We start from the raw sequence: 20,693 nt of genomic DNA, 5'->3' as shown, positions 1-20,693 counted from the left end.
AAGTTGATGACACAGGTTGAGAAGTTTACAAGAATGGTGTTTACGTGGTATTAACATGGAAAATCCTTCTCACATCCATAATCCTTCTCTTGCCAGATCGCATTTGGCAAATACCCACGTACCTGTACATGCTTCTGACAACCTCTCAATTTTATTTTCCGTTTGAACTTGTACTTGATGCTTTATGAGATGTGTGTCACTGGAACTGAAGTGCAGTTTAGAAGCAGCTGAAGCAGTGGGATGCTGGATCATGTCAACTGACAAATCCAAAAATGACCTTGAGGTGTGCCCAGACACAGCTGGGCCATAAGCTCACCCTGGTGCCTGGCTGCAGTGGGCAGAGCAGGTCAGCCAAGCCAGCTGATGCTGCTAAAATGAGTGGCCAGACAGCAGACAAGCCTCCCTGTCCTTCCCTTACTTATCACTGAATATACAAGCAAAACCAATGGTATCTGTTAACCCGAGCAGCCCTTTCCTCACTGATTTCATCCTTTTTGTTCATCAGTAATTACCACATTAGGCAGTTGAAGCACAAGGCTCATTAATTTGTTGTTTTCTACTAAGGCACTTTGAATCTAAAACCATGACATTCATCTTGATATTTGTTCACCTTTTGCACTCTTTGTGTAGTTAACTATTTCACTGCGTTAAGCATACGTCTTGTTAGGAATGTGCTTTACTGGTGAAATATTAATAAACTACTGAGGTTTTTAAAGATTTAACATCCAATAAGCTTGATGGCTGATCAAAAAGATTTAGGGTCCATTATGTCAGACCATTTCAGCATAAAGGCATTTTAAGTAGAAAGTGCTCATCTACCAGTAATGAACGGTATCACTTTCAAATCAGATAAAATACCCACACATATAGAAAACTGTCTTACTCTGGCAAAAATGTGATATCTGATAGCCCTGGAACATAATTTCAGAACATATCTAGGAAAATTTGATACCAGAGAATAGCAATGATTATAGTGTTATCATAAGTTTCTAACTGAAATATTGGTTTGGTTTTGTTTTTGTTTTTTTTTATTTATTTATTTATTTTGGACAGTCTAAAGGCTCACAAGTGCTAGTATGTAAAGCAGGGACACCCTGGCAAATGAAGCATAGGGTCATAAAATGGTCTGGGTTGGAAGAGACCTTAAAGATAACCTGGTTCTCCCTCTGCTGGGAGGGACACCTTCCACTATCCCAGCTTGCTCCAAGCCACGTCCAGCCTGGCCTTGGACACTTCCAGGGATCCAGGGCCAGCCCCAGCTGCTCTGGGCAGCCTGTTCCAGTGCCTCATTGCCCTCACAGGGAATGATTTCTTCCCAATACTCCATCTAAAGCTGCTCTCAGTCAGTGTGAAGCCATTCCCCCTTGTCACACCAGGCCCTTGTTAATTGTTTCTCTTCATCTTTCTTGCAGGCTTCCTTCAGGCACTGGAGGGGCACACTTAGGTCACCCCAAAGCTTTCTCTTCTGCAGGCTGAACAATCCCAATTCTCTCAGCCTTTCCTCCTAGCAGAGGTGCTTTATCCCCCTGTGAACCTGGTGGCCTCCCCTGGTTTCATTGGCACCCACTGGCATTAAACCTCGTGGGTCTGGTTCCAAAGGCACTCCTGCAGGGCAGTGGAAATGGGATGTGTGGCTGGCACGGTGCTGTGGCCTCGGTCACCCAGAGAATGCCAGGGCTGGGGTTACAGCTCTGCTCAGGACTGAGCTCAGCACCCAGAGCAGTTCTTTGGGCCCAAACACAGCCAAGTGCAAGCTAGGGTAAACTTTCTTCCCTACTCCATTTGCTGCATTATCCGGTTCTGCAGTATAAGTCACCTGTTAGGAAGGTGTCATTCCTTTCCTGAGGGTCAGCAGAGTCACCCTATTGCTGACAGTTTTTTTGGCTTGTTTCAGAATTGTCTTAGGAAGAGTAGTTCGGTATCCATTCACTGCAAAGCTGAAGTCATCTCGTGTGAAATTCCAGGAGTGCGTGAGTCTTTACCTGACCCAGTTATCAGGACTGGAGATTGCAGGAGGTTCTGAGAATGAGCACTCAGAAACTCTGTGAGCAAAGATAAAGGATGCAAAGGGATGTTCTGCCCCCTTCCAGTTTCCTGCTAAGAAAGGCAAAAGATCAGCTCCTGGTGTGTGTACCTGCCCCCTCAAAGCTATAGCTGACCTGCTGGAGGTAGCATATGAATACAGAATAACTGTTAAAGGCAAATTAGATGTAAGGTTATCATAGAGCATGTTTCATCTCCAACTGAGATGATTTTTTTCTTCAATATATTCTGCTAGAATGCAGAGCTTATCTCACTTGTACTTATTCTATAGCTTTATGAGTGATTTCAGGAAAGAAAGAGAAAATCTGAGAAAATGTATCACTAATCCTAAACCAAGCACACCAGTTTGTTGCATTACTGTGTGGAAGGATTTCAGCATGAGGACATGATGCTTCAAGGGTCAGTTGTAGGCTGGGCATTTTAGTGTGAAGTCTCCTCATAGCAAGAATTAGCTAGATACATGTGTGAGAGTAGAGAAAGAGTCAGAGGTCCCCTCCAAATTAAATGATTAAAAAAAGATAAAAAGGTGGCTTTGCTAAAAAGTAAAGAATTCAGCTGTCTTTCATGCTTCTTGTATGCCAGAACATACAACTGTGTACTCAATGTACCCCAAATAATTTTGTATTTCAGGCTGTTTTCAAAATCAGATTGTGTTGTATTGAAAAAGAAATCCTTCTGAGTGATGCAAAAGTTACGTTAAATAAAATACCGTAAGATTATTGCACTGATAATAATTCTTTGTGGCATCATATTTTAGCAATGCAGAGGTTACTTCAACATTTTTCTCTACAGTTCAGTTACTGCTTACAAGTTTGTTTAAAAAAAAAAAAAGGCAAGTCTAGGTCACTAGATATATAGAAATTAATTTTCTGGGGTTTTTTCTATGTGATTACACTACTTGGCAATCAAATTACTTAATTCCTTTTGTTACATCATTGCATAAATTATTTTGCCCAGACAGGTCAGTGCAGATTTCACCACTGTAATAATTCATTTCAGATGAAAAACAAGGTCCATCAGCATTTCATCATTTAGTTTAGTTTACATGCTATCCTGTCAGTTGGAGATGATTATACTGAGCCAGTTCTTGGTTTAATTTAGATGCATCTTTGTCTCCATGCAGATGCAGTGTCTACAATAATGAGTTGTGACAACTTCAAGTGTCAAAAAATGCTGAGATTTCACTATGTTTGTCTACTGATTCTTAAACTGCCTTATTTTACAGTATTGTAGAATCACAGAATCATTTAGGTTGGAGAAAAAAACCCAAGATCATTGAGTTCAAGCATGAAGCCAGCACTGCCAAGTCCACCACTAAACCATGTCCCCAAGTGCCCCATCTGCACATCTTTTAATTGCCTCCAGCTATTTCAAATGGTGTTTCAAATAGCTCCAGGTCACTTCAAAATGGCATGCTAAAGCTTTTAGATTGTTTAGCTCCTATAATATCAACAAACAGGCAGACTTAATAATTAATATTGAAATTAAATAGATTATTCAACCCGTATAGGTTTTCAAGTATTGTTTCCAAATTGTGAATAAATGTCACATCTAGGAAATGCAGGTTTATGATTGTAACACCATTATATAGATTGACTAAAAAGAAAAATAAAAAAAAACCCAGCTAACTTCATACAAAATGATATTCCAACAAATTAGGCAGATGAGAAAAGTAGGTTACAGATAGTATTAACAACTGGAACTGTTCTACTTCCAACAGAAACAAAATGGATTACACATCTTATGGAAATGGAAATGATGGTTCTAATTCTGCAGCTTTTAGTTATGTGAATAGTTTTCACACATGTAATTTCTTGCCAGACTGAGTACTGGTGGCTTGTTTCAGGAATCATTTGGAGCACACCTTCCAGGACCCAGAATTCAAATGTGTATATCTTAAGTTACACCTGCAATTAGTATATTAGATTAAGTTGCTAAGGGAGTATCACATTTGCTGTCTCTAGCAGTCCTCCGTCATTTTATATGGTATAAATAGTTAAGTATTTTCTTTTGTCTTTTTTTCCTCATTTCCCCTTTCTTATTCTTGTTTTTTTCCCCAACATTTATGCATAGATTTTTCTGGATCACACAAAGGAATTGCATTTTTTTTTTCCCAAGACAGTTGTAGATGACAGTAGGATATGAGGTTTATTATTCTTTCAAAAGCCCCATGATTTTTGAAGTCAGTTTTTTGGCTGTGTGATTTCTTAGTGCTGTGGCACATCAGTGAGTTCATCTGTGTGTGTTACTTGAACATTTGTGTGTGTGAGACAGACCTGACTGATCAGAGACTGCAGTGATAACTTCATGCACAGTGGAAATGATCAAAATAACAGACCACATTTATACCACAGCTGTGACTTCCATTTCTGTGTAGCTGAATTACACCTAGCTTTGAGAGGATTTGTGAGTTTGTTTAATTTGGTGGAGATTTAAGTATATGATAAATAATGTCATGCAATGCAGTGTAAATAAAACATAAAATTCAAGGAAAGAGAACAAAACAAAAACCCACCTGACCGCGTGGAGGGCTGAGAAGTCAGTTTCTGTCGCTCTGATAAATCACAGTAAATAGTCTCACAAACTACTGGAACTCAGCAATAAACATAATTGCATTTGGTAAGTGGCCTCTGTGGGTGGCGGTTGCAGAGAGGTTGTGATTGGATTTGTGTTTGCAGTCACATTGCTCCCAGCGTGGAACACTCGTGCCTGGCTGGCTCAGAGGATCCACCAGAGCCCTGGTGCTGGCTAAATGCCCTGTGACTTTTCACCTTTGCACAGGTTCTGCAGTGGCAGCTGCCAAAGCGACATCCCAGCTGCACCCAGTACCGCAGCAGCGAGCTGGGAGGACGGTGCTGGAATCCAGCCAGGTGGGACTGCCTTCCTCAGGAGAAGGTCATTGGCAGTGTGGAACCGAGGGAGATAAGGATTGTCTTCTGTAAAATGGATAACAACATGTAGCAAATCAAAATATTTTTACTCTTACTCTGTAAGACATAAGAGAATGGAGTCAGTTCCACTCAGGGATATTTTATATCCTCTGTCCCATTTGGCATAAGAGATTCCTTTTTTTATAGAGAAGCTGTAGTTTAACATTGGGATGCTGTTGTATATAACAAAAGGCAAATTTTGGTATTTACCACATACATCCACCTCCTTTCCTTTTTTTTGTTGTTTCCTAAACACATGTGGATAATTTTATATGAAAGACATTATTTTCTTATCCCAATTTTATTGTACACGTACTGTAGCAAATGCTGCTCACGTGTGAACTATTTTGTCCAGATCTCTTCCTGTATTAAAAGACTTATATAATCGTATTGAGAGAAAGCATTTAGAGATCTGTAATCCACTGGTCTTACTGAATGACTTTTTACATAATGAAAATCTGTGAAGGGTAAATATGTTGACTAGGAGTTCCATTAGCACTTAAATAGAAGGCATTTCTGGAAAGCAAACATAAACAATACAAGCCTTCCAAAGAAGGAAAAGCAAGCCTGTAACCAATCCTCTCTACAAACAATAAGCACATGTTTAATTTTTAATCTGAGTGCTAATTACATCAGTCATTTAGTCCACTTTTAAATAATTGCATTACTGTAAAAAATATTTTCATATTACATGAAGAATTTTGAAACTAATTTTATTTTTTATTCTTAGTGCTGAAGTTTGATGTTACATTGTTTGCAAAATCAGAAGAATCACTTTAATTACGATCCTGTGTTCCTAAACTAGAAAACAGTCTTATGGGTTTTTATGATGATAGACTGGAAATCCTGGAATGAAATTGCAAATTGCTGCATTTAACAGACTCAGTTCTGATGGTTTGATACAACTGTTGATCATTGTTGCTACCAAAAGCACAGGACCAAGTTTCACACTCCTTAGGTTGTGTAAATCTTTTGCTAAAGTAAATGCCAGCTTTGCTGGCTGAAAGAGACAGAGTTTGGATCCTAACACAAGGAGAATCCAATTGTTAGCCCTGTCTAGTCTGGTTTTCAGGTTGTCCAGGCCAATGGTTCTGTACTTAACACTGGACAACCAGGCTGAAGGCAGAATCACCTGTTAGCCTCAATGTTACTGTAGCCCTTTCCTAAGGCAGGGATTTCCTGGCTTTTCAGACTGCTGCTTCCCTGGCAGTGTAAGCTACATCACTATTTAATTTGGGAGCTCGAGAAGGGCGTGTTTATGTTAACAAACTAATGAGACAGCTTAGCACATTACTTTTATTACTGTGGTTGAAACAGGAAGTTTAGTTTAGAAGAGCTTACTACAGATAAGCTCTATTAATATTCCAGCTTTTCAAAGAGTCATAGAATGGTTTGAGTTGGAAGAGACCTTAAAGGTCATCTGGTTTCAACCCCTGCCATGGGCAAGGACACATTCCACCAGACCAGATTGTGCCAAGCCCTGTCCAGCCTGGCTCAAACATTTCCAGGGATGGGGCAGCCTGAGCAGCCTGTGCCAGGGCCTCACTGCCCTCAGGGAACAATTTCTTCCAGAATCTCATCTGAGCCAGCTCTGTCAGTGTGAAGCCATTCCCCCTTGTGACTCCATCCCTTGTAAATAGGCTCTCTCCATCTTTCTTGCAGGCTCCCTTCAGGCACTGGAAGGGCACAATTAGGTCACCCCAAAGTTTGTCTTCTGCTGGCTGAGCAATCCCAGTTCTCCCAGCCTTTCCTCACAGCAGAGGTGCTTTATCCCTCTGATCAACTGTGTGGCCTCCTTTGACAGATTTTGTTTGAATTACTGCTGCAAGCAAACCAGTAAGTTATAAGGAAGTACTTTATTTTAAGTTAAATAAATAGTGACAGTAACAGGTTTGCATTATTCAAAGTGTAGAAAATACCACCCATGCACAGGCAAAACCAGTGTAATTCAAGTCAGGAGTAAGATTTTACTATACAGCAAATTTAATATGTGTATTCTGTGAATAAAGACAAAAGAGCTGAAGTAGATCAACACTGATATTAATTAAGCAATGACCATATTCTCCTGGACTATAATTACATTCTCACCAATCAGCATGAGAGTATGTGCTTTTTTCATCATGGTGTTTCAATATAGAACATTTTGAAGTATGAATTCCCATTTTTCACTTACAAAGTAGCATTTCCAGTCTCCTTCCAGTTGCATTCCAGTAGGAGGAAAAAATGAAGACCGCAAATCTATATCTCTATTTCTTAATTTAAAGGAAGCCTCTGTACTTTTGGGCAATGGAGGTTTCATTTAGTTTTGGTTTTGTGCAGTGTCGTGCCAAACTCTGTCACACGGAACAAACACGTGTAGGAGATGAGTGTCAACACTTTATCCATGTAGACAGTGCCAATCCTCTGTTACAATTCTACTTAATCTATTGATTTCAGATAGGCTAAATGTAAGATGTACAGATTTTTATGAACATACTAATGATGAATTGATTTGCAGCCAGCTTTGTCTTAAGATTTGAAAATTCTTTTTCCAAGGCCAACCCTTTAAATATTAATTGTATGCATATTCATAATAAAGCAAGACTTACATACTTAAAGGCTATTTATATGAATTCTTTGAGTCCTATATTAAAAAATCCAAGTAAAAAAACAAAACTGCAATGGACTGAAAATGTAACAGTTTAACAACCCACTAAGGCTTGCTTTTAAAAATGACCTATTCTTAAAAATTCTTCTACACAACTAAGCATGGATAAACTGTTTATCTATGGTTAGGTATGTGGGAGATACCGAGATAAAAGATATGAATGTTGTCATTGTTACCATTTACTTAGCCACCAGAAAACAGACTTGCATTCATGACTTGGGGGTTTGAGAACATGTGGTCAAATGGTCTGATTTCAAGGTTTATAGAGTTTTCAGAAGCACAGAATAAAGCCCAATGTCTTCTCTACCTTCCTGTGAACTAAGTGAGCGTGCAGAAAGTGAAAACATCCACAGGTCCTTAATGACAAGAGGTGGCAATCCAAATAGGTACATTCTTCTGCAGCTTTTGCTGTATTTTCCTTAAATATGTTTATTTATTGTGGTTGTGAACACTCGGCAATTACACCTTGTCTAGGCAGGCTGGAACTGTAGCACCGATAAATGCAGACCTGGCTTTGTTAGAAAGCTGTCAGGGATCTCTACAGACATAGATCAACTACACATAAAACATATTCTATGGAATGAGTGAAACACAGCAGAAAGGAATGTGGAGTTGTCTTGGAACACTCTGAATTCCTGAGAGAATGGATTTAGACTGGACCAATAGGCAGAGCTCACATTATCCTTCAACAGAAGGATAATCTATAGCTTTGAATTCAGGCCTCCCCTTACTATTTTTTTCCTCACCTACAAGTGACCAGATTCAAATACACTTCCCCCCTCCCCCCCAATCCAGTTAAGTTTTAAAGAACAAATTGCTGCAGTTTTTTGAAGTATGTTTAGTTCTTAACGTAAAAATATTTTAAAATATTAGGTGTTTGTGCATGTTGTCAATTTTATTTAACAAGCATGAAGACTGTTCACAAAACATGTTTGATTATTACTTTTTGATCATGTTCCTGTAATAATCAATGAAGAAAAATTACTTCTTAAACCCCCAGTATTTTGGGGTCTTTATATTTGGCTGTGGAGTGCCCCATACACCTATGGCACTGTAGCACATCTACCAAGCATTCCTGAACGGACAGTGTTTGTTCACAGCACTAGAAGGTATTTCCCAAAGTAAATAATAAATACCGTAACACATAAATCCTTTTTACAAAATACTGTGAAGTTTCTCTGCTAAGTAAGTGTCTGTTCCCAGAGTTTTATATTTAAATGTTGACAATTCCATAGAGAAGCACTTGAAAATTTTATGCTGTTGCACTTCCCTTCCAGAACTGTAGTGTTATCAATCCTACAGGCTTCCTGTTTCCCAGATGATTAATCAGACATGACTGAGATATGAAACTGAGACCCATTTTTAGCTTTGTCTGGATTTCTGCAATTTGGGAGCTTGAAGAAATGTGGCTGTATACATACAAGCATCAGTCCCTCCCTGTCAACAGGAGAGGGGATCCCATTGGGAAAGTCTGCTTGTATCTCTTTGCTAAAAGCTATTTTCCCATGTTACTGTATCTGCTGTGGGTAGATTCATTGCTCCTGTTTTCATAGTTAATCACGGAGTACAAATTCCTGCTTCAGAAAGAAAAATTAGAATCAGTAGCAAGAATAAGTCTTTCTGCAGGGAAAGATAAAATCATGGTAAATGTGAATGAAAACCATGAGGCTTGCTAGTATGTTTTGGAATATGCAACTCTCCCTTTTTTCTCTCTGTATTTGGAAAGCAATTAGTCACTGACATATGCTGTGCCAATTCATGCAACTGGGTTCCCTACAATCCAGTCTAAATCAACAAACAGTACTTGGTATCAAACATCGTTCCGTTTTCTCCTCCCTCCCTAACCATTAACTTATTTAAAATAGAGGTTGGCTGCATTATTTTATTGGGGTTTTCATCCTTACCCCTTTCCTCTGCTCAAGAAATACGTTTTGTATTTGATGGAAAATAAGAAGTATTCTATTCACTTGGTCAGACAAAACACCCATGTTAGCTATGAAATTTATGTTACCCTCCAATACTGTAAACAGTGACCAGCAGCAAACACCAGAACCTAGTGAAGAACAAAAACCACAGGCTTCTGAGAATAGTGACCTATTAATAGCAGGCAAATCCCTGTTACAGCCAGTAGTGATAATACCCTGATATTTCGCTTAACTGTTACAAGTCCAGTAAACGAAGACATTCTGTTCTGCAGGCTGATTTGCATCCCTTTTTCTTCAAAAAGCATGAAGAAACAAATAGTGCATTTTAGGCTATCCAGAGGCAAAAGTTCTGCTTTGTTCTTTCAAGTGTTCGTTTAAAATTCTCAGCTCATCCAAGTAACACACTTTGGAAGTGAAGGTGAGGCATGAAACACTCCAGAGAAGGCTGGAGAGGTGTCAGAGCGTGCACCACCCTAAGACAGTTTTACCACACACACTGCCAGGACAATAGCGATAATGAGCACAGCAGTGAAAATAATCCCAGCTAGAACCTTGCTGATATCGCAGAAGGATTTATTTTCCTCCACAGAGATCATGCCAATAGAGGAAGCGCCCACGCTGATGGTGGATTTCAGTTCAGCCCCTGGGTCTTGCTTAGCCTCTACTGTCCACTGGGGGACATTGACCTTCATCTCCATCTCGTACATCATCTCTCCTACCTGGTTGATCTCGTTCTCGAGGTCTTTCAAATCCACCACGTCTATGTTGTGCTCAGCCTCGTATTTCATGTTCTGGACGCTCATGGCGCGGGCGGCCACGCCGGAGGTTCCCCCGCTCATGCCCGTCTGGATCAGGTGTTTTTTGGGGACGTTCAGCGGGAACTCGTGGCCCAGCTCCAGGGCTCTCCTCATATCGATCTCCAGGATCTCTAGGCACGTGGAGAAAATCACCCATAGCCTCTCGAACTCGGCTTTATCTTCCTTACTCACGGTTTTGTCCTTCAGGACCGTGGTGAGCTTGTTCCTGTTGGCCACCGCCAGCTCCTGAGCTTTCTGCCGGGTTTTCTTGAGCTCCTCCCGCAGGTTCTGGGAGTCCGAGGTGCCGCCGATGGTCAGCACCATGTGCCGGTAGCAGGCGGTCACCTTGTTGAGCGCGTCCAGCAGCGCCTTGCACTCCTCCTTCACCATGGTGGCGGCGGGGGCCGTGCCCGGTGCCGCCCTGCCTTACCCGGAGCCGGGCCCCGGCCGCTGCCACAGCCGGGAGCTACCAGCACACATGGCAAGCGCTGCCTCCGGGTCGGGCCTGCATCCAGCACCCCGTTACCCGCTGGTCAGGCGGCTCCGGGAGCCCGGGCGGGCGGCGGGGAGCCCGGGCGGGCGGGCAGCATCGCTCCCCGCGCCGCCGCCGCCTGCAGCGCCACCGGGGCGGCTCGCTCCGCGCCGCGCTCAGCGGGGCGCTGCTGTTTGAAAAGTGCCCAACGCCGGGGGTGGAGGAGAAAAAAATAAGAAATCAAAAAAGCGAAGGCTAGAGCTCTGGGGAGCGGCTGCCGGGCAGCCGGCGGTCCCCGCCGCCGCCACTTAACTCGCCCCAGCTGGGCGCCCGCGCGGTCACATGGGGGCAGCGCCCGGCCCGGCCCTATAAGCCCTCGCAGGCTCCGCCTCCGCAGGCAGCGATCCCGCGGTGCTCCCAGCGCTTCGCCCGCTCCCTCCCGCCTCTGCCCAGCCATTGGCTTCGTGCGGCCGCGCCGGGCCCGCCCTGGACCCCGGTAGGGCTTGGCCGGGGCGCGCAGCGGCGGGGGAGGCGGGCGGCGGCGGCTCCGCGGCCGGGGAGGCGATGGTGTCGGTGTGAGTAGCGCTCCCGCCCCGGGCAGCCTGCGGCTCCCGCTGGGACCGTCCCGCCGCGGTGGGAGCGGGGAGCGCTCCGGCCCGCCGTGCCGTGCCGTGCCCCGGGAGCTGCTCGGCCGCGGCCTGGGCGGCGGCGGGGCCGTGCCCGCTCGGCCCTGGCCCGGGCCGGAGAGCGGCGGCGGCGGGCCGTGCGGACACATGGCCCCGGTCAGTGACCGCCGCGGCAGGGTCGGTCCCCGCCGTGTTGAACCCCGCTGGGCATGGCGGGCTGGTGTTGCCCGGCCCCCCGGCTGTCCCGTGTGTCGCAGGCACGCCGGGACCCGGCTGGGGATGGAGCTCGCTGCTGTTCTCATCCGTAGGAAGGGCCGGTGTGCGTTCCGGGACACCTGCAGTTAGCTCGGGTCAGGCCGTGACACATCAGGGAGTGCAGGAAGCACCAGCGTGTCCCTGTCAGAAATGATGCTCCGCCGGCTGCCCTTGGCAGCTCTGCTGGGCGCTAGGCCGTGCTCGCCTCGCTGGAGGTGATGGAGTGCTGCTCCGAGACCTGAGCTCCGCTGTCTCTGGCACCTGGTGTGCCTGCTGGAGTGGGCTTCTGGAGAGCTTGCGTGTCACGATATATGCTGCCACATACACCCCAACATTTGCGGGGAGCTGAGTGGTTTTGTGATGCTACAGTAGCCTGAAAAAGCTGTGAAGCCACAGGAGTCCCACCAGAAGGGGAGTGTGACCCAATCCCTTATCTTTTATCATTGCCTTTGCAGGGCAGTGTGTGTTATGAGCAAGATAATTTGCTAAGAGGAACAGAGTCCAGGCAGACTGGCTTTCTACTGCTAAGCCCAGCTTGAAAAGTCTTGTTTAGCCTATGTTCCTCTTCCTGGATTTTGGTAGCTTGGACTCTGCTCACTGGGGTTTTTTTGTTTGTTTTATCTTGCTTTAATTTTGGCCCTAGTTCCAAAACCTGTGTAGCTTCCTGCTGCAGGTTACTTACTACCTGTGGAAGAAATTGTCTCTTACCTTTTATGTAGATTATCAAGTTACTACCAACTAAACCGAATAGCTCTGTCAATTTGCATGTTGGTAGCCTAGAAGAAGCAAATCACTCATGCCTGTTCCTTTGTAGGAATAAAGAAACAGGATGATTTTGATCTGATTGTAAGTGAAGTCTTGTAATTGCCTAATCATTGTCAGGTGGAAAAAGGATTAGCTCTGGGTTTGAAGCTGGAGTCCTATGTGACATTAGTGTCAAGCTTATTGCTAACAAAATTATGCATATTTGTGTGTCTGTTTTAGCTGTTTTTAAAGTCTGCCACAGAGCACTGAAGTTGTGTGAGAATCTGGAAGCCACTTCTGCAAATGTGTCTGGGAAGGGGAGAGAGGGAGGATTGGTTCAGAAACATGTGACTATTTAAATCTGAAGGTAGCAGCAGTCATAATCTGTATCAGGTAATACCTATGTACATCTTCAGGTGTGTCATGTGGGAAGAGCCTGTTATTTAGATTACTTCTAATTTAAGTTCAGCTGCATGCAGTTACAACTTGCTTAGATTGTGGGAACTCTTAAAATTCAGTTGTTTGTCAGTCAGGCACGATGTTCTGAAAATCCAAATCTTGATACTGCTTTCAAACAAGATGCTGACTAGCAAAAATACTGTCCTGGGAAAACTATTAGGATGGAGGTAAAAATCCTTAGAACTGACTTAGGAAGCAGCATAATGAGTAGTAGAAAAAATGCATTTCCTGATTCTGTGGCAAGGCTTTCTTGCAATAGATGTTAATGATCGTATTCTTCCTGTGCAGTACTCTTAAAGCTGTTTGCAAAGTATTCTGTGATGCATCTTGGACATCACTAATTAAATGTTATAGCCTCATTTTAATACTTTTAAGTAGAATTTTAGGTTAATGCAGGTTTGTTTTGCTTTAATGGTTGGTGAGTGTTGTCTGAGGGACTTGTTTTTAGAGTAAGCTTATAGACTAAGTTTGGTTGGTAGACTGCTATGGCTTAGCAAAGCTTGAAGCCACTATGAGATGAAGAAGGAAAGTAAGGATGAAATACAGTGAAAGTAAAATGTTTTATCAACCCCTTCCCTCTCCCTGATCACTGATAAATTGTGAATTCTTTGAATTCTGTGATTTGGTTTTTGCTTGTTGTGGTAAGAGAATTTGATCCATAGGAAAAGTCTTAATTTATATTATGGGGGAATGTTAGACTGATACTTGTGTATCGTGATGTTTACTTTCAGGAAGCTCTTAATTAGCTGAGGCTGTTACGTGTTGCATTGTGTAGTATTTATAACACCAGTAGTGGTTAAAGCAATTTATTTTGCTAGTTAGAGCTTAACTGCTGAATTGTTTTCCAGCCTTCTTACCCTTGCACTGTTGCCTAAATAGATGAAAACATTTGATTTAAGTAAACCTCTGTATATTTCAACTCCATAAGAATTTACCCCCTGCCAAAGAAGGGGAGTGAAGTACCAAAGTGCTGAAACCTCTGAGAGCCTGAGGAGGAGGTGACCTGAAATACAGCTCACTGGTATTTGAAGGAAGCATCCTTCTTTGAGAAGCTGTTGTGTTTGCTGTTAATGTTCTCCCTCTAAGTGTTCCTTGTAACTGTTGGTGGTTCACTGAACAGCACTTGCACTTTGTTCCAGGGCTGGCTTGGAGTAGCTCAGGGCTGCCCATCAGAGAATGTTAATGCAGCTTCAGTAGTGGCAAGCCAAAGGGTGAAACTTCTTTGCAGCCACTCTGATGGACTTCTAAACCTGTGAGAATTGGAAATCTAGGGTCTACCCTCTTGTGAAAAGAGGATGCAGCTGCTTCCTGATGCTTGGCTAATGACAAGCAAGGTGTGTTTGAATATGTTGGAGTAACTGGGTAGAAGTTGGAAGCTCAGCTGTTGAAGGGTCCACACATATTGAAATGTGCTTCCTCTGGAGGAGAGGAACAAGCGATGGGGGAGACTCCAGCCCCCAAGTCTGGGACAAGTAAGGATGTGCCCGCGTCAAAGAACAGTGCAAATGCACTGCCAAAATATAAAGAGTGAACCTTCTCACCACTTCTCACGACTGAGCTCTGTTCTGGAGTTGGAGATGGGGCTCGTGAGAAGCTGCACAAGGATCTGGTACAGCCCTGTGTGCTCAGTACTGCTGCAGGCTCTGGGAGATGCCCATCCAAGGACGTGGAGCAGTGGTAGCAAGGCCAGAGCTGCCCGGCTTAGAAAAGGCTTGGGAGGTGTTGGATAGAGGAAAAACCCAAGGCAGGAGATCCCATGCCAACTCTTCACCCTTCAGTGAAAGAAATGTGTGCCTGGAAGGGAAATGCTGCGAGAAATTAGCATCTTCCTGGAGTGCTCATGACCCCTCCTTTCCAGATTCTGTTCCATTGCTGTCAGGCTGATGTTCTGGGATGACAAAACTTAGTTTTTGACTGGTTGTTTGTAAGCCTTGAGCTGACTGATGTGAGTTCACCACTCTATAATGTGATAATTCAAAGGTGCTACTCTTGCATATTTCCATTTCACAAGTCAGTACAAGCTGAATCTGAATCTGGAAGGGGTAGAAATAGAATTACTTATTTATTCCTTCATGGTGACCAAGGCCTACTGGAAAGTGTCAAGTGTTTTTCACAGAGTGCTCAACGCTCATCCTTTAGAGTTTTTAAATGCTCAGAAAAAGAAATTATCTTCTGTTTTTGCTTTGAGGTAAGTGCTGATGCAGGGCTAAAGGTCAGATTGTAACTTTTGCCCAGAAGCAGAGCATCCAAGGAGTAATAGTGCTGTAAAACAGGAGCTGGAGTGGTAACTTGAATATTTGGCCTGAGTCTATTTAAATTCCACCGTTAGATTCCTGTTTGCTTGTCAAGAGCTCTAAGATATGCTTACCTTTGGCTGTTCCTTCTAACAAGTGGTGCTCTTAAGGTGTGTGGGGGAAGCACTTGTGTTAAAAAAACCCTTAGAACTGGGGAGCAATTGCTTTCTTTTACTTTTTTTTTCCTTTTTTATGGAGCTGTGTAGTTGCTAGAATAATACATTTCTGATAAAGTTTGTATGTGTATTTATCTGCTACTCTGAGATAAAAATCTTTTAGTTGAGTAGTGAGTTGGTCCTCCCTCATTATTTTGAGCACTTCAGCAAATACCAGGTTACTGGATTACTAAGCCTTAGTTGTTCCTCTTTTAGCTGTTGGGAGCTGAAGTAAAGTTGATGTTATCACATGAAACTTCACAACATTGGTAAACTAAAATGGAGTGAATTTATGCTTCTTGCTATGCTAATGGATCTGGTGTTGAAGTTTGGAGAACTTGGCATTCTGTTGCTTTGAAGCTGGATGTGTGTGGAGAGGACACTGAGGTACTTGGTGTTAGTATCCCTGTGTAACATCCTAACTTGCTGTCCTGGAGACAGCTGAGGTTACTGAACTTGGCCAATAATTTTTACTGGCTTTGGTAGCTGTTTTTACTTTGTTCTGCTAAATTATTATTAAAATGCCATGGTGAAAACACAGAAAATGATGCAGCTCAGCATTGACTATGTAGTGTTTGTATACACCATCCCTCATGCTGTTATGAAAGATGTTTTCCTTTCAGCATGCTTTGATTAGTATTTAGTAGGGATGTAGCAGGATGTTCAGAAGATGATGAGGCTAAGGTTTTAGTAAGTAGTTGTACCACTGAATGTGGACAGGAGGTAGCTGCTAAGTAACAATGCAAATACAATGACATCATCCACTTTCATGGCTGTTTGTCTAAATTTCAAAGTACTTTTTAAAAGGAACTGAAATCTGCAAGCTCTGGAAAAGGTTCCTCACTTGTCCATCTCTAAAGGAAAACACCATCAATGAGAAAATGAACTGTCAGAATTTATTCCTATGAACTGTTTTCACTACCAAAGGTAATTAGGCCTCTTTTCCAGTGTTTTAGAGAAAACGGTGGCATGCTTAGGTTCCATGGTTTCACTTGAGCTCTCCTTTGTACCATAGTTTTATCGTTAGAATTATCACTCTTCTTTTGATCTAGAAAGGATTAGCCTGTTGCAAGATTATGATTATAGTTCTTTTTTAAATGGTAACATAATGCTTATTAGATTGTCTGATCCTGCTAGCTTCTGTTCTTCCAGCAATTTGAGCTATTTCTGTGTTTGCAGGCATGAAGCCATACACTGAAGTGATTCCATTTAAACCTTTTATATAACATTAGTGCTTGAGTATTGCTTTGCTGCTCAGCATGATAGATTTTGGTAAACTTCATAGTGAATATAGATGATAGTTCTTAATGAGCATTCTGTTAAGCATTAATCAGTTCTGGTAATGTATATAGGGTTTTGTGCATTTTCTGTTTTCACTGTGAAGCTAAAGCTGTCCAAGGTGCAGCTAGAAGAGTAAGTCTGTGTCACCCCCAAGTTAAATTAGGTTGAAGCTGGCTGTTGTGTTCTGCCAACAAACTCTTAATGGAGAATTCTAATGTGTTCCTAGAATTATAGGAATGCATTAGCCAGTATTTTCAGATGCATTTAACTTTTGGGGTGGAAAGAAATTGACTTAATCTCAAAAATGCCTGAGCTTGAGGGAAGCTTTAATGTACTCTGTTGAATCTGTGGACTAAATTCCTTTGGTTTGGTTTTTCTTGATGACTTAAATTGCTTCTACATCCACACTTCTGTCTCTCTGGAGAATGCTGTGGGAAGGTGATGGAGGGCTAAGTGAATACAGTGACTGTTTTAGGTAATAAGTATTCCACCTGTTGTTTTTCATAGCCACATTTTAATCAGATGTGATACCTAACCCCTAATGAGGCACTGAACAGCTGCAGGGGTGAGGGAGAGGAAAAGGGAAGGAAATGAAGTTGTGATTCTCAAAACAGTACCGATGTGGCCAGTGGGGGTTGTTTCCTGCTGTGCAGAAGATGCATGCAGGGAGCAGTGCAGGGCTCCCATCTGCTCTGCTCAAGGAGGGTGACAAACACCCCTGTGAACTAGAAATTTACCTTCCTTCCTGGGGTGGAGCACATCTGTGGCACCTTAGGTGTATTACCGTGACGTAAATGCCACAATTCAATGCTTGAATGCAGCTCCTTTTCACTCCTTGCTGGAGTTCCAAGTGTGATTCAGCCCTGTCAGTAGTTTTGTAGTAAACGAATCTATGGCTGCAACTAAGAATCTGTGGCTGCTCATCACTGCTCATTTGTGGTGTGTAATTCATGAATTGGAAACTGAAGATTATAATTTCAAGCTCTTCATATGATGGTCCATCAGTAGTGATTCTTAAAGCACTCCAATTGCTTTTTTTTTTTTTTCCCCAGATATAGGTAGTGTTTTAAGAGGTCAGACAAGCTTAATGAGGTCAGGCCTTCTGTGGGAGTTTCTCCTCCTCACATAAATTTCTTATACCTTTTATGCCAGGGAATGAAGTGTTACTTTAAATTTTGGTTGGAGTTTTTTTTGATGATGAGGAGGATTTATGGTATGTGTTCTCTTCCCCTCCCGTTATGGGAAGAAGTCTTTGGACTTGAAGATTTGTTAGGCTGAAAGACTGGCAATAAAGCTGTTGGAGACATTTGTGCTCTGCAGTTTTAGCACTGCAGTCTGATGCTTGGTTGCCTCCTTGTGTCAATATGCTTTTTCCCCTGACAGTATGTGGTGTGTTAACAGCTTCTCCATCGCTGTCTTGGGGAGGATCTCAGCAGTCTCATCTTCTGCTGCTTGGACAAATACATGAATTCACCAAACTAAAGGCAGATGAAAGTGTCTCAGTGGGACAACTGCATTAATGAAAAACCTGATTTGGAAAGTGTCTCAAAAGACCATGTCATCCACCCTCCCAGCTTTGCTTTGTCCACTGTCACCTCTAGTAGAGGTTTGTCTGACACATTCTTGGAGATTTACAGCATGAGAGACTTGATAGCTTTGCCAAGCAATGTAAACCATGTGCTTACCTTCCCTTTTGGAAGGTGTTCCTGATGTGTTACCTGAGCCTGTTTTCTTCAGTTAAGACCTACTTCTTAGATGTGGGAAAAAATGCCCTTCACTGACAGCTTGATCTGCCTGTGTGGAAAAAAATCCTTACATGCTTCATACAATTTCTTAGTTATAAACATCACTGCTTTCCATGGATTGGATTCTGCTTACAAGGCTCCTTTGCCTTTCTCACTTCAGGCTCTGCTTCAGTCAGTTTATCTGCTGTGATGAGGGCAGGAACATCAAAAACCATCAAAAAAAAAGCATGTGGGACTCTCAAGTCTTTCTGTGGCAAACTATTTTGCAGGTTGCACATGTGTATACATACAGCCCTGCTTGGTGCTTGACTTACACTAAATTGTTTTTAATTATATTTACTAATTTGTCACTGAGTCACGTTTGGACTGCAAGCTGCAGTCATTAAGACTTAGCTGGAATTGTGGCCAGGCCAGATGTTTAGCAGGCAGGGTTTTTTGTAGCTAACTTGTCCTGCCCTTGGTGTGGCTCAGCAGTCTGTGTTCCTGCAGCAGACCTGCCACAGGGCTTGTGCTGCCTCTGCTCTTCCCTCTGCACTGGCTGAGGAAGGAGCCCACAGCTTGGACTTGGATTGCAGCTACCTGCCAAGAAATCTTTATAGTAATCATAAACCAGTGGAATTACTGGTGATCATCCTGTTTACCCAGACACTGTGGCAGGACAGAGATTATAGAATTGGTTGGTCTGGGTTGGAAGGGACCTTAAAGCCCATCTTGTTCCACCCCTGGCTGTGGGCAGGGACACCTTCTACCAGAGCTGTCCAGCCTGGCCTTGGACCCTCCAGGGATGGGACAGCCACAGCTGCTGTGCCAGGGCCTCAGCACCCTCACAGGGAAGAGTTTCTTCTGTACATTTAATACAAATCACCCTCTTTTAGTGTGAAGCTCTTGCCCTTGTGCTGTCACTTCAGGCCCTTGTTCGAAGTCTCTCTGCAGCCCATTTAGGTACTGGAGTGTGCAATAAGGTCACCCTGGAGCCTTCTCTTCTGCAGGCTGAACCCCCCACCTCTCTTGGTCTGTCTCCAGAGCAGAGGGGCTCCAGCCCTTGGAGCATCTTTGTGCCCCTCCTCTGGACTTGCTGCAGCAGCTCCATGTCCTTGAGCTGGAACTCCAGGTCTGGAGGCAGCTCTGCAGGAGGGTCTCACCTGAGCAGGGCAGGGGGACAGATTGCCCTCCCTGACCTGCTGCCCATGCAGGGGGATGAGCCCAGGACATGGTTGGTCTTGGGGCCAACTCTGCTTGTGCCTGGTCAGGGGAAGGACCAGAGCCCAGCTCAGTTAGCAGGCTGAAACTCAAGGGCTATCTACATGGAATCCATGGGAATTGGGTTATGTTTTTCCACCCCCTTCAGCTGCCATACAGTGAGCTCACACTAAGCAAATGATGTGCTAGGAATAATTCTGCATTGGAGGAAACGAGGGGATCCTGACTGTGTGAGGGTGGTGTGCTCAAATTGAAGTCTCTAGCTGTGCTTACCCTTTCTGGCTATGTACAGCTGGAATTGCATGAGGAAATCATGCAACTTCTGTTGATTGCTAAGGAAACCTGCACGACTGGAAAGCTAGAATAAGCTTGTTATTTAAGCAGTTGTATGCCTGTTAATCTCAATTCTTGTTAAAAAAATCTGAAGTTATTCCAGGATCTGTTAGGGTTTTTCCTGCCCTTGTGTATGATGTGTTACAGAGAATTGGAATTGAGGAAGCCAGCAGGTGAAAGTCTGATTCCTTAGGGGGATCATCTTCTCCAGGGCACTGTGACACCTAGTGACAGCATTTCCAATGTTTACAGGTTGGATTTTCACTCTCCAGTTGCTCTTTTGCTCTGTTTAGCCAAATGTTACTTAGCAACCTGACCTCAAATCACTGAGACTCTTTTCATAGGAGTAGAGATGACTGCAAATTATGATAAATTTCATGGTGGCTTTTTAATTATGGCATGGATATTCATATCTCCTTGTTGTACCTCTCTAACTTTCCCTGGAAAGTTGAGGATTGCCTTACATGAGGGATTCTGTTACACTGTCTGGGTGTCTCATTGGGGTGTGTGAGTAATCCTTATACAGGTGAGTGTTACGACTTACATGAGCACAGTGCAAAGGCATCAATGTCCCGTGGTGCAGTAGAATCTGCTGTGAGCAGGCTGTTAACTTGTCTCTTGGCTTTAGATCTCAGCAGGAGAAGTTAGTTTGTATATCAAAGTGGTAATAATTTTGATCTTAACTGCTCCTCTCTGATATTCACAGTTAGACTCCAGTACCTGGAAGGCCTAAAGAGACATGGAGGATAACTGTGATGGAAATGTATAATCATGAAAAATATTCTGT

General features: G+C 43.3%; 2 protein-coding genes across 5 annotated transcripts in view; one reads left to right on the top strand and one right to left on the bottom strand.

Moving 5' to 3' along the window:
* ANKRD27 (ankyrin repeat domain 27) overlaps window positions 1–20,693 on the top strand; it is a 55,281-nt gene that overhangs the window by 1,000 nt on the left and 33,588 nt on the right. The window contains exon 1 of one of the 4 annotated variants that reach the window (XM_064386724.1): window positions 11,195–11,310. The exons of 1 other annotated variant lie outside the window; for it this stretch is intronic. The gene's annotated coding sequence lies outside the window, so the exon portion shown is untranslated. 2 more of the 4 variants (XM_064386725.1, XM_064386727.1) reach the window with 2 other exon arrangements.
* Window positions 6,811–11,129, bottom strand: RGS9BP (regulator of G protein signaling 9 binding protein). Its single transcript, XM_064386733.1, has one exon. It carries the CDS (start codon window positions 10,730–10,732, stop codon window positions 10,019–10,021), a length of 714 nt encoding a protein of 237 aa, XP_064242803.1. The 5' UTR covers window positions 10,733–11,129; the 3' UTR covers window positions 6,811–10,018.

The sequence above is a fragment of the Passer domesticus genome, chromosome 12 (genome assembly GCF_036417665.1).
Source record: "Passer domesticus isolate bPasDom1 chromosome 12, bPasDom1.hap1, whole genome shotgun sequence".
NCBI lineage: Eukaryota > Metazoa > Chordata > Aves > Passeriformes > Passeridae > Passer > Passer domesticus.
The sequence above is the reverse complement of the archived record's forward strand: the minus strand, read 5'-3'. Positions and strand labels throughout refer to the sequence as shown.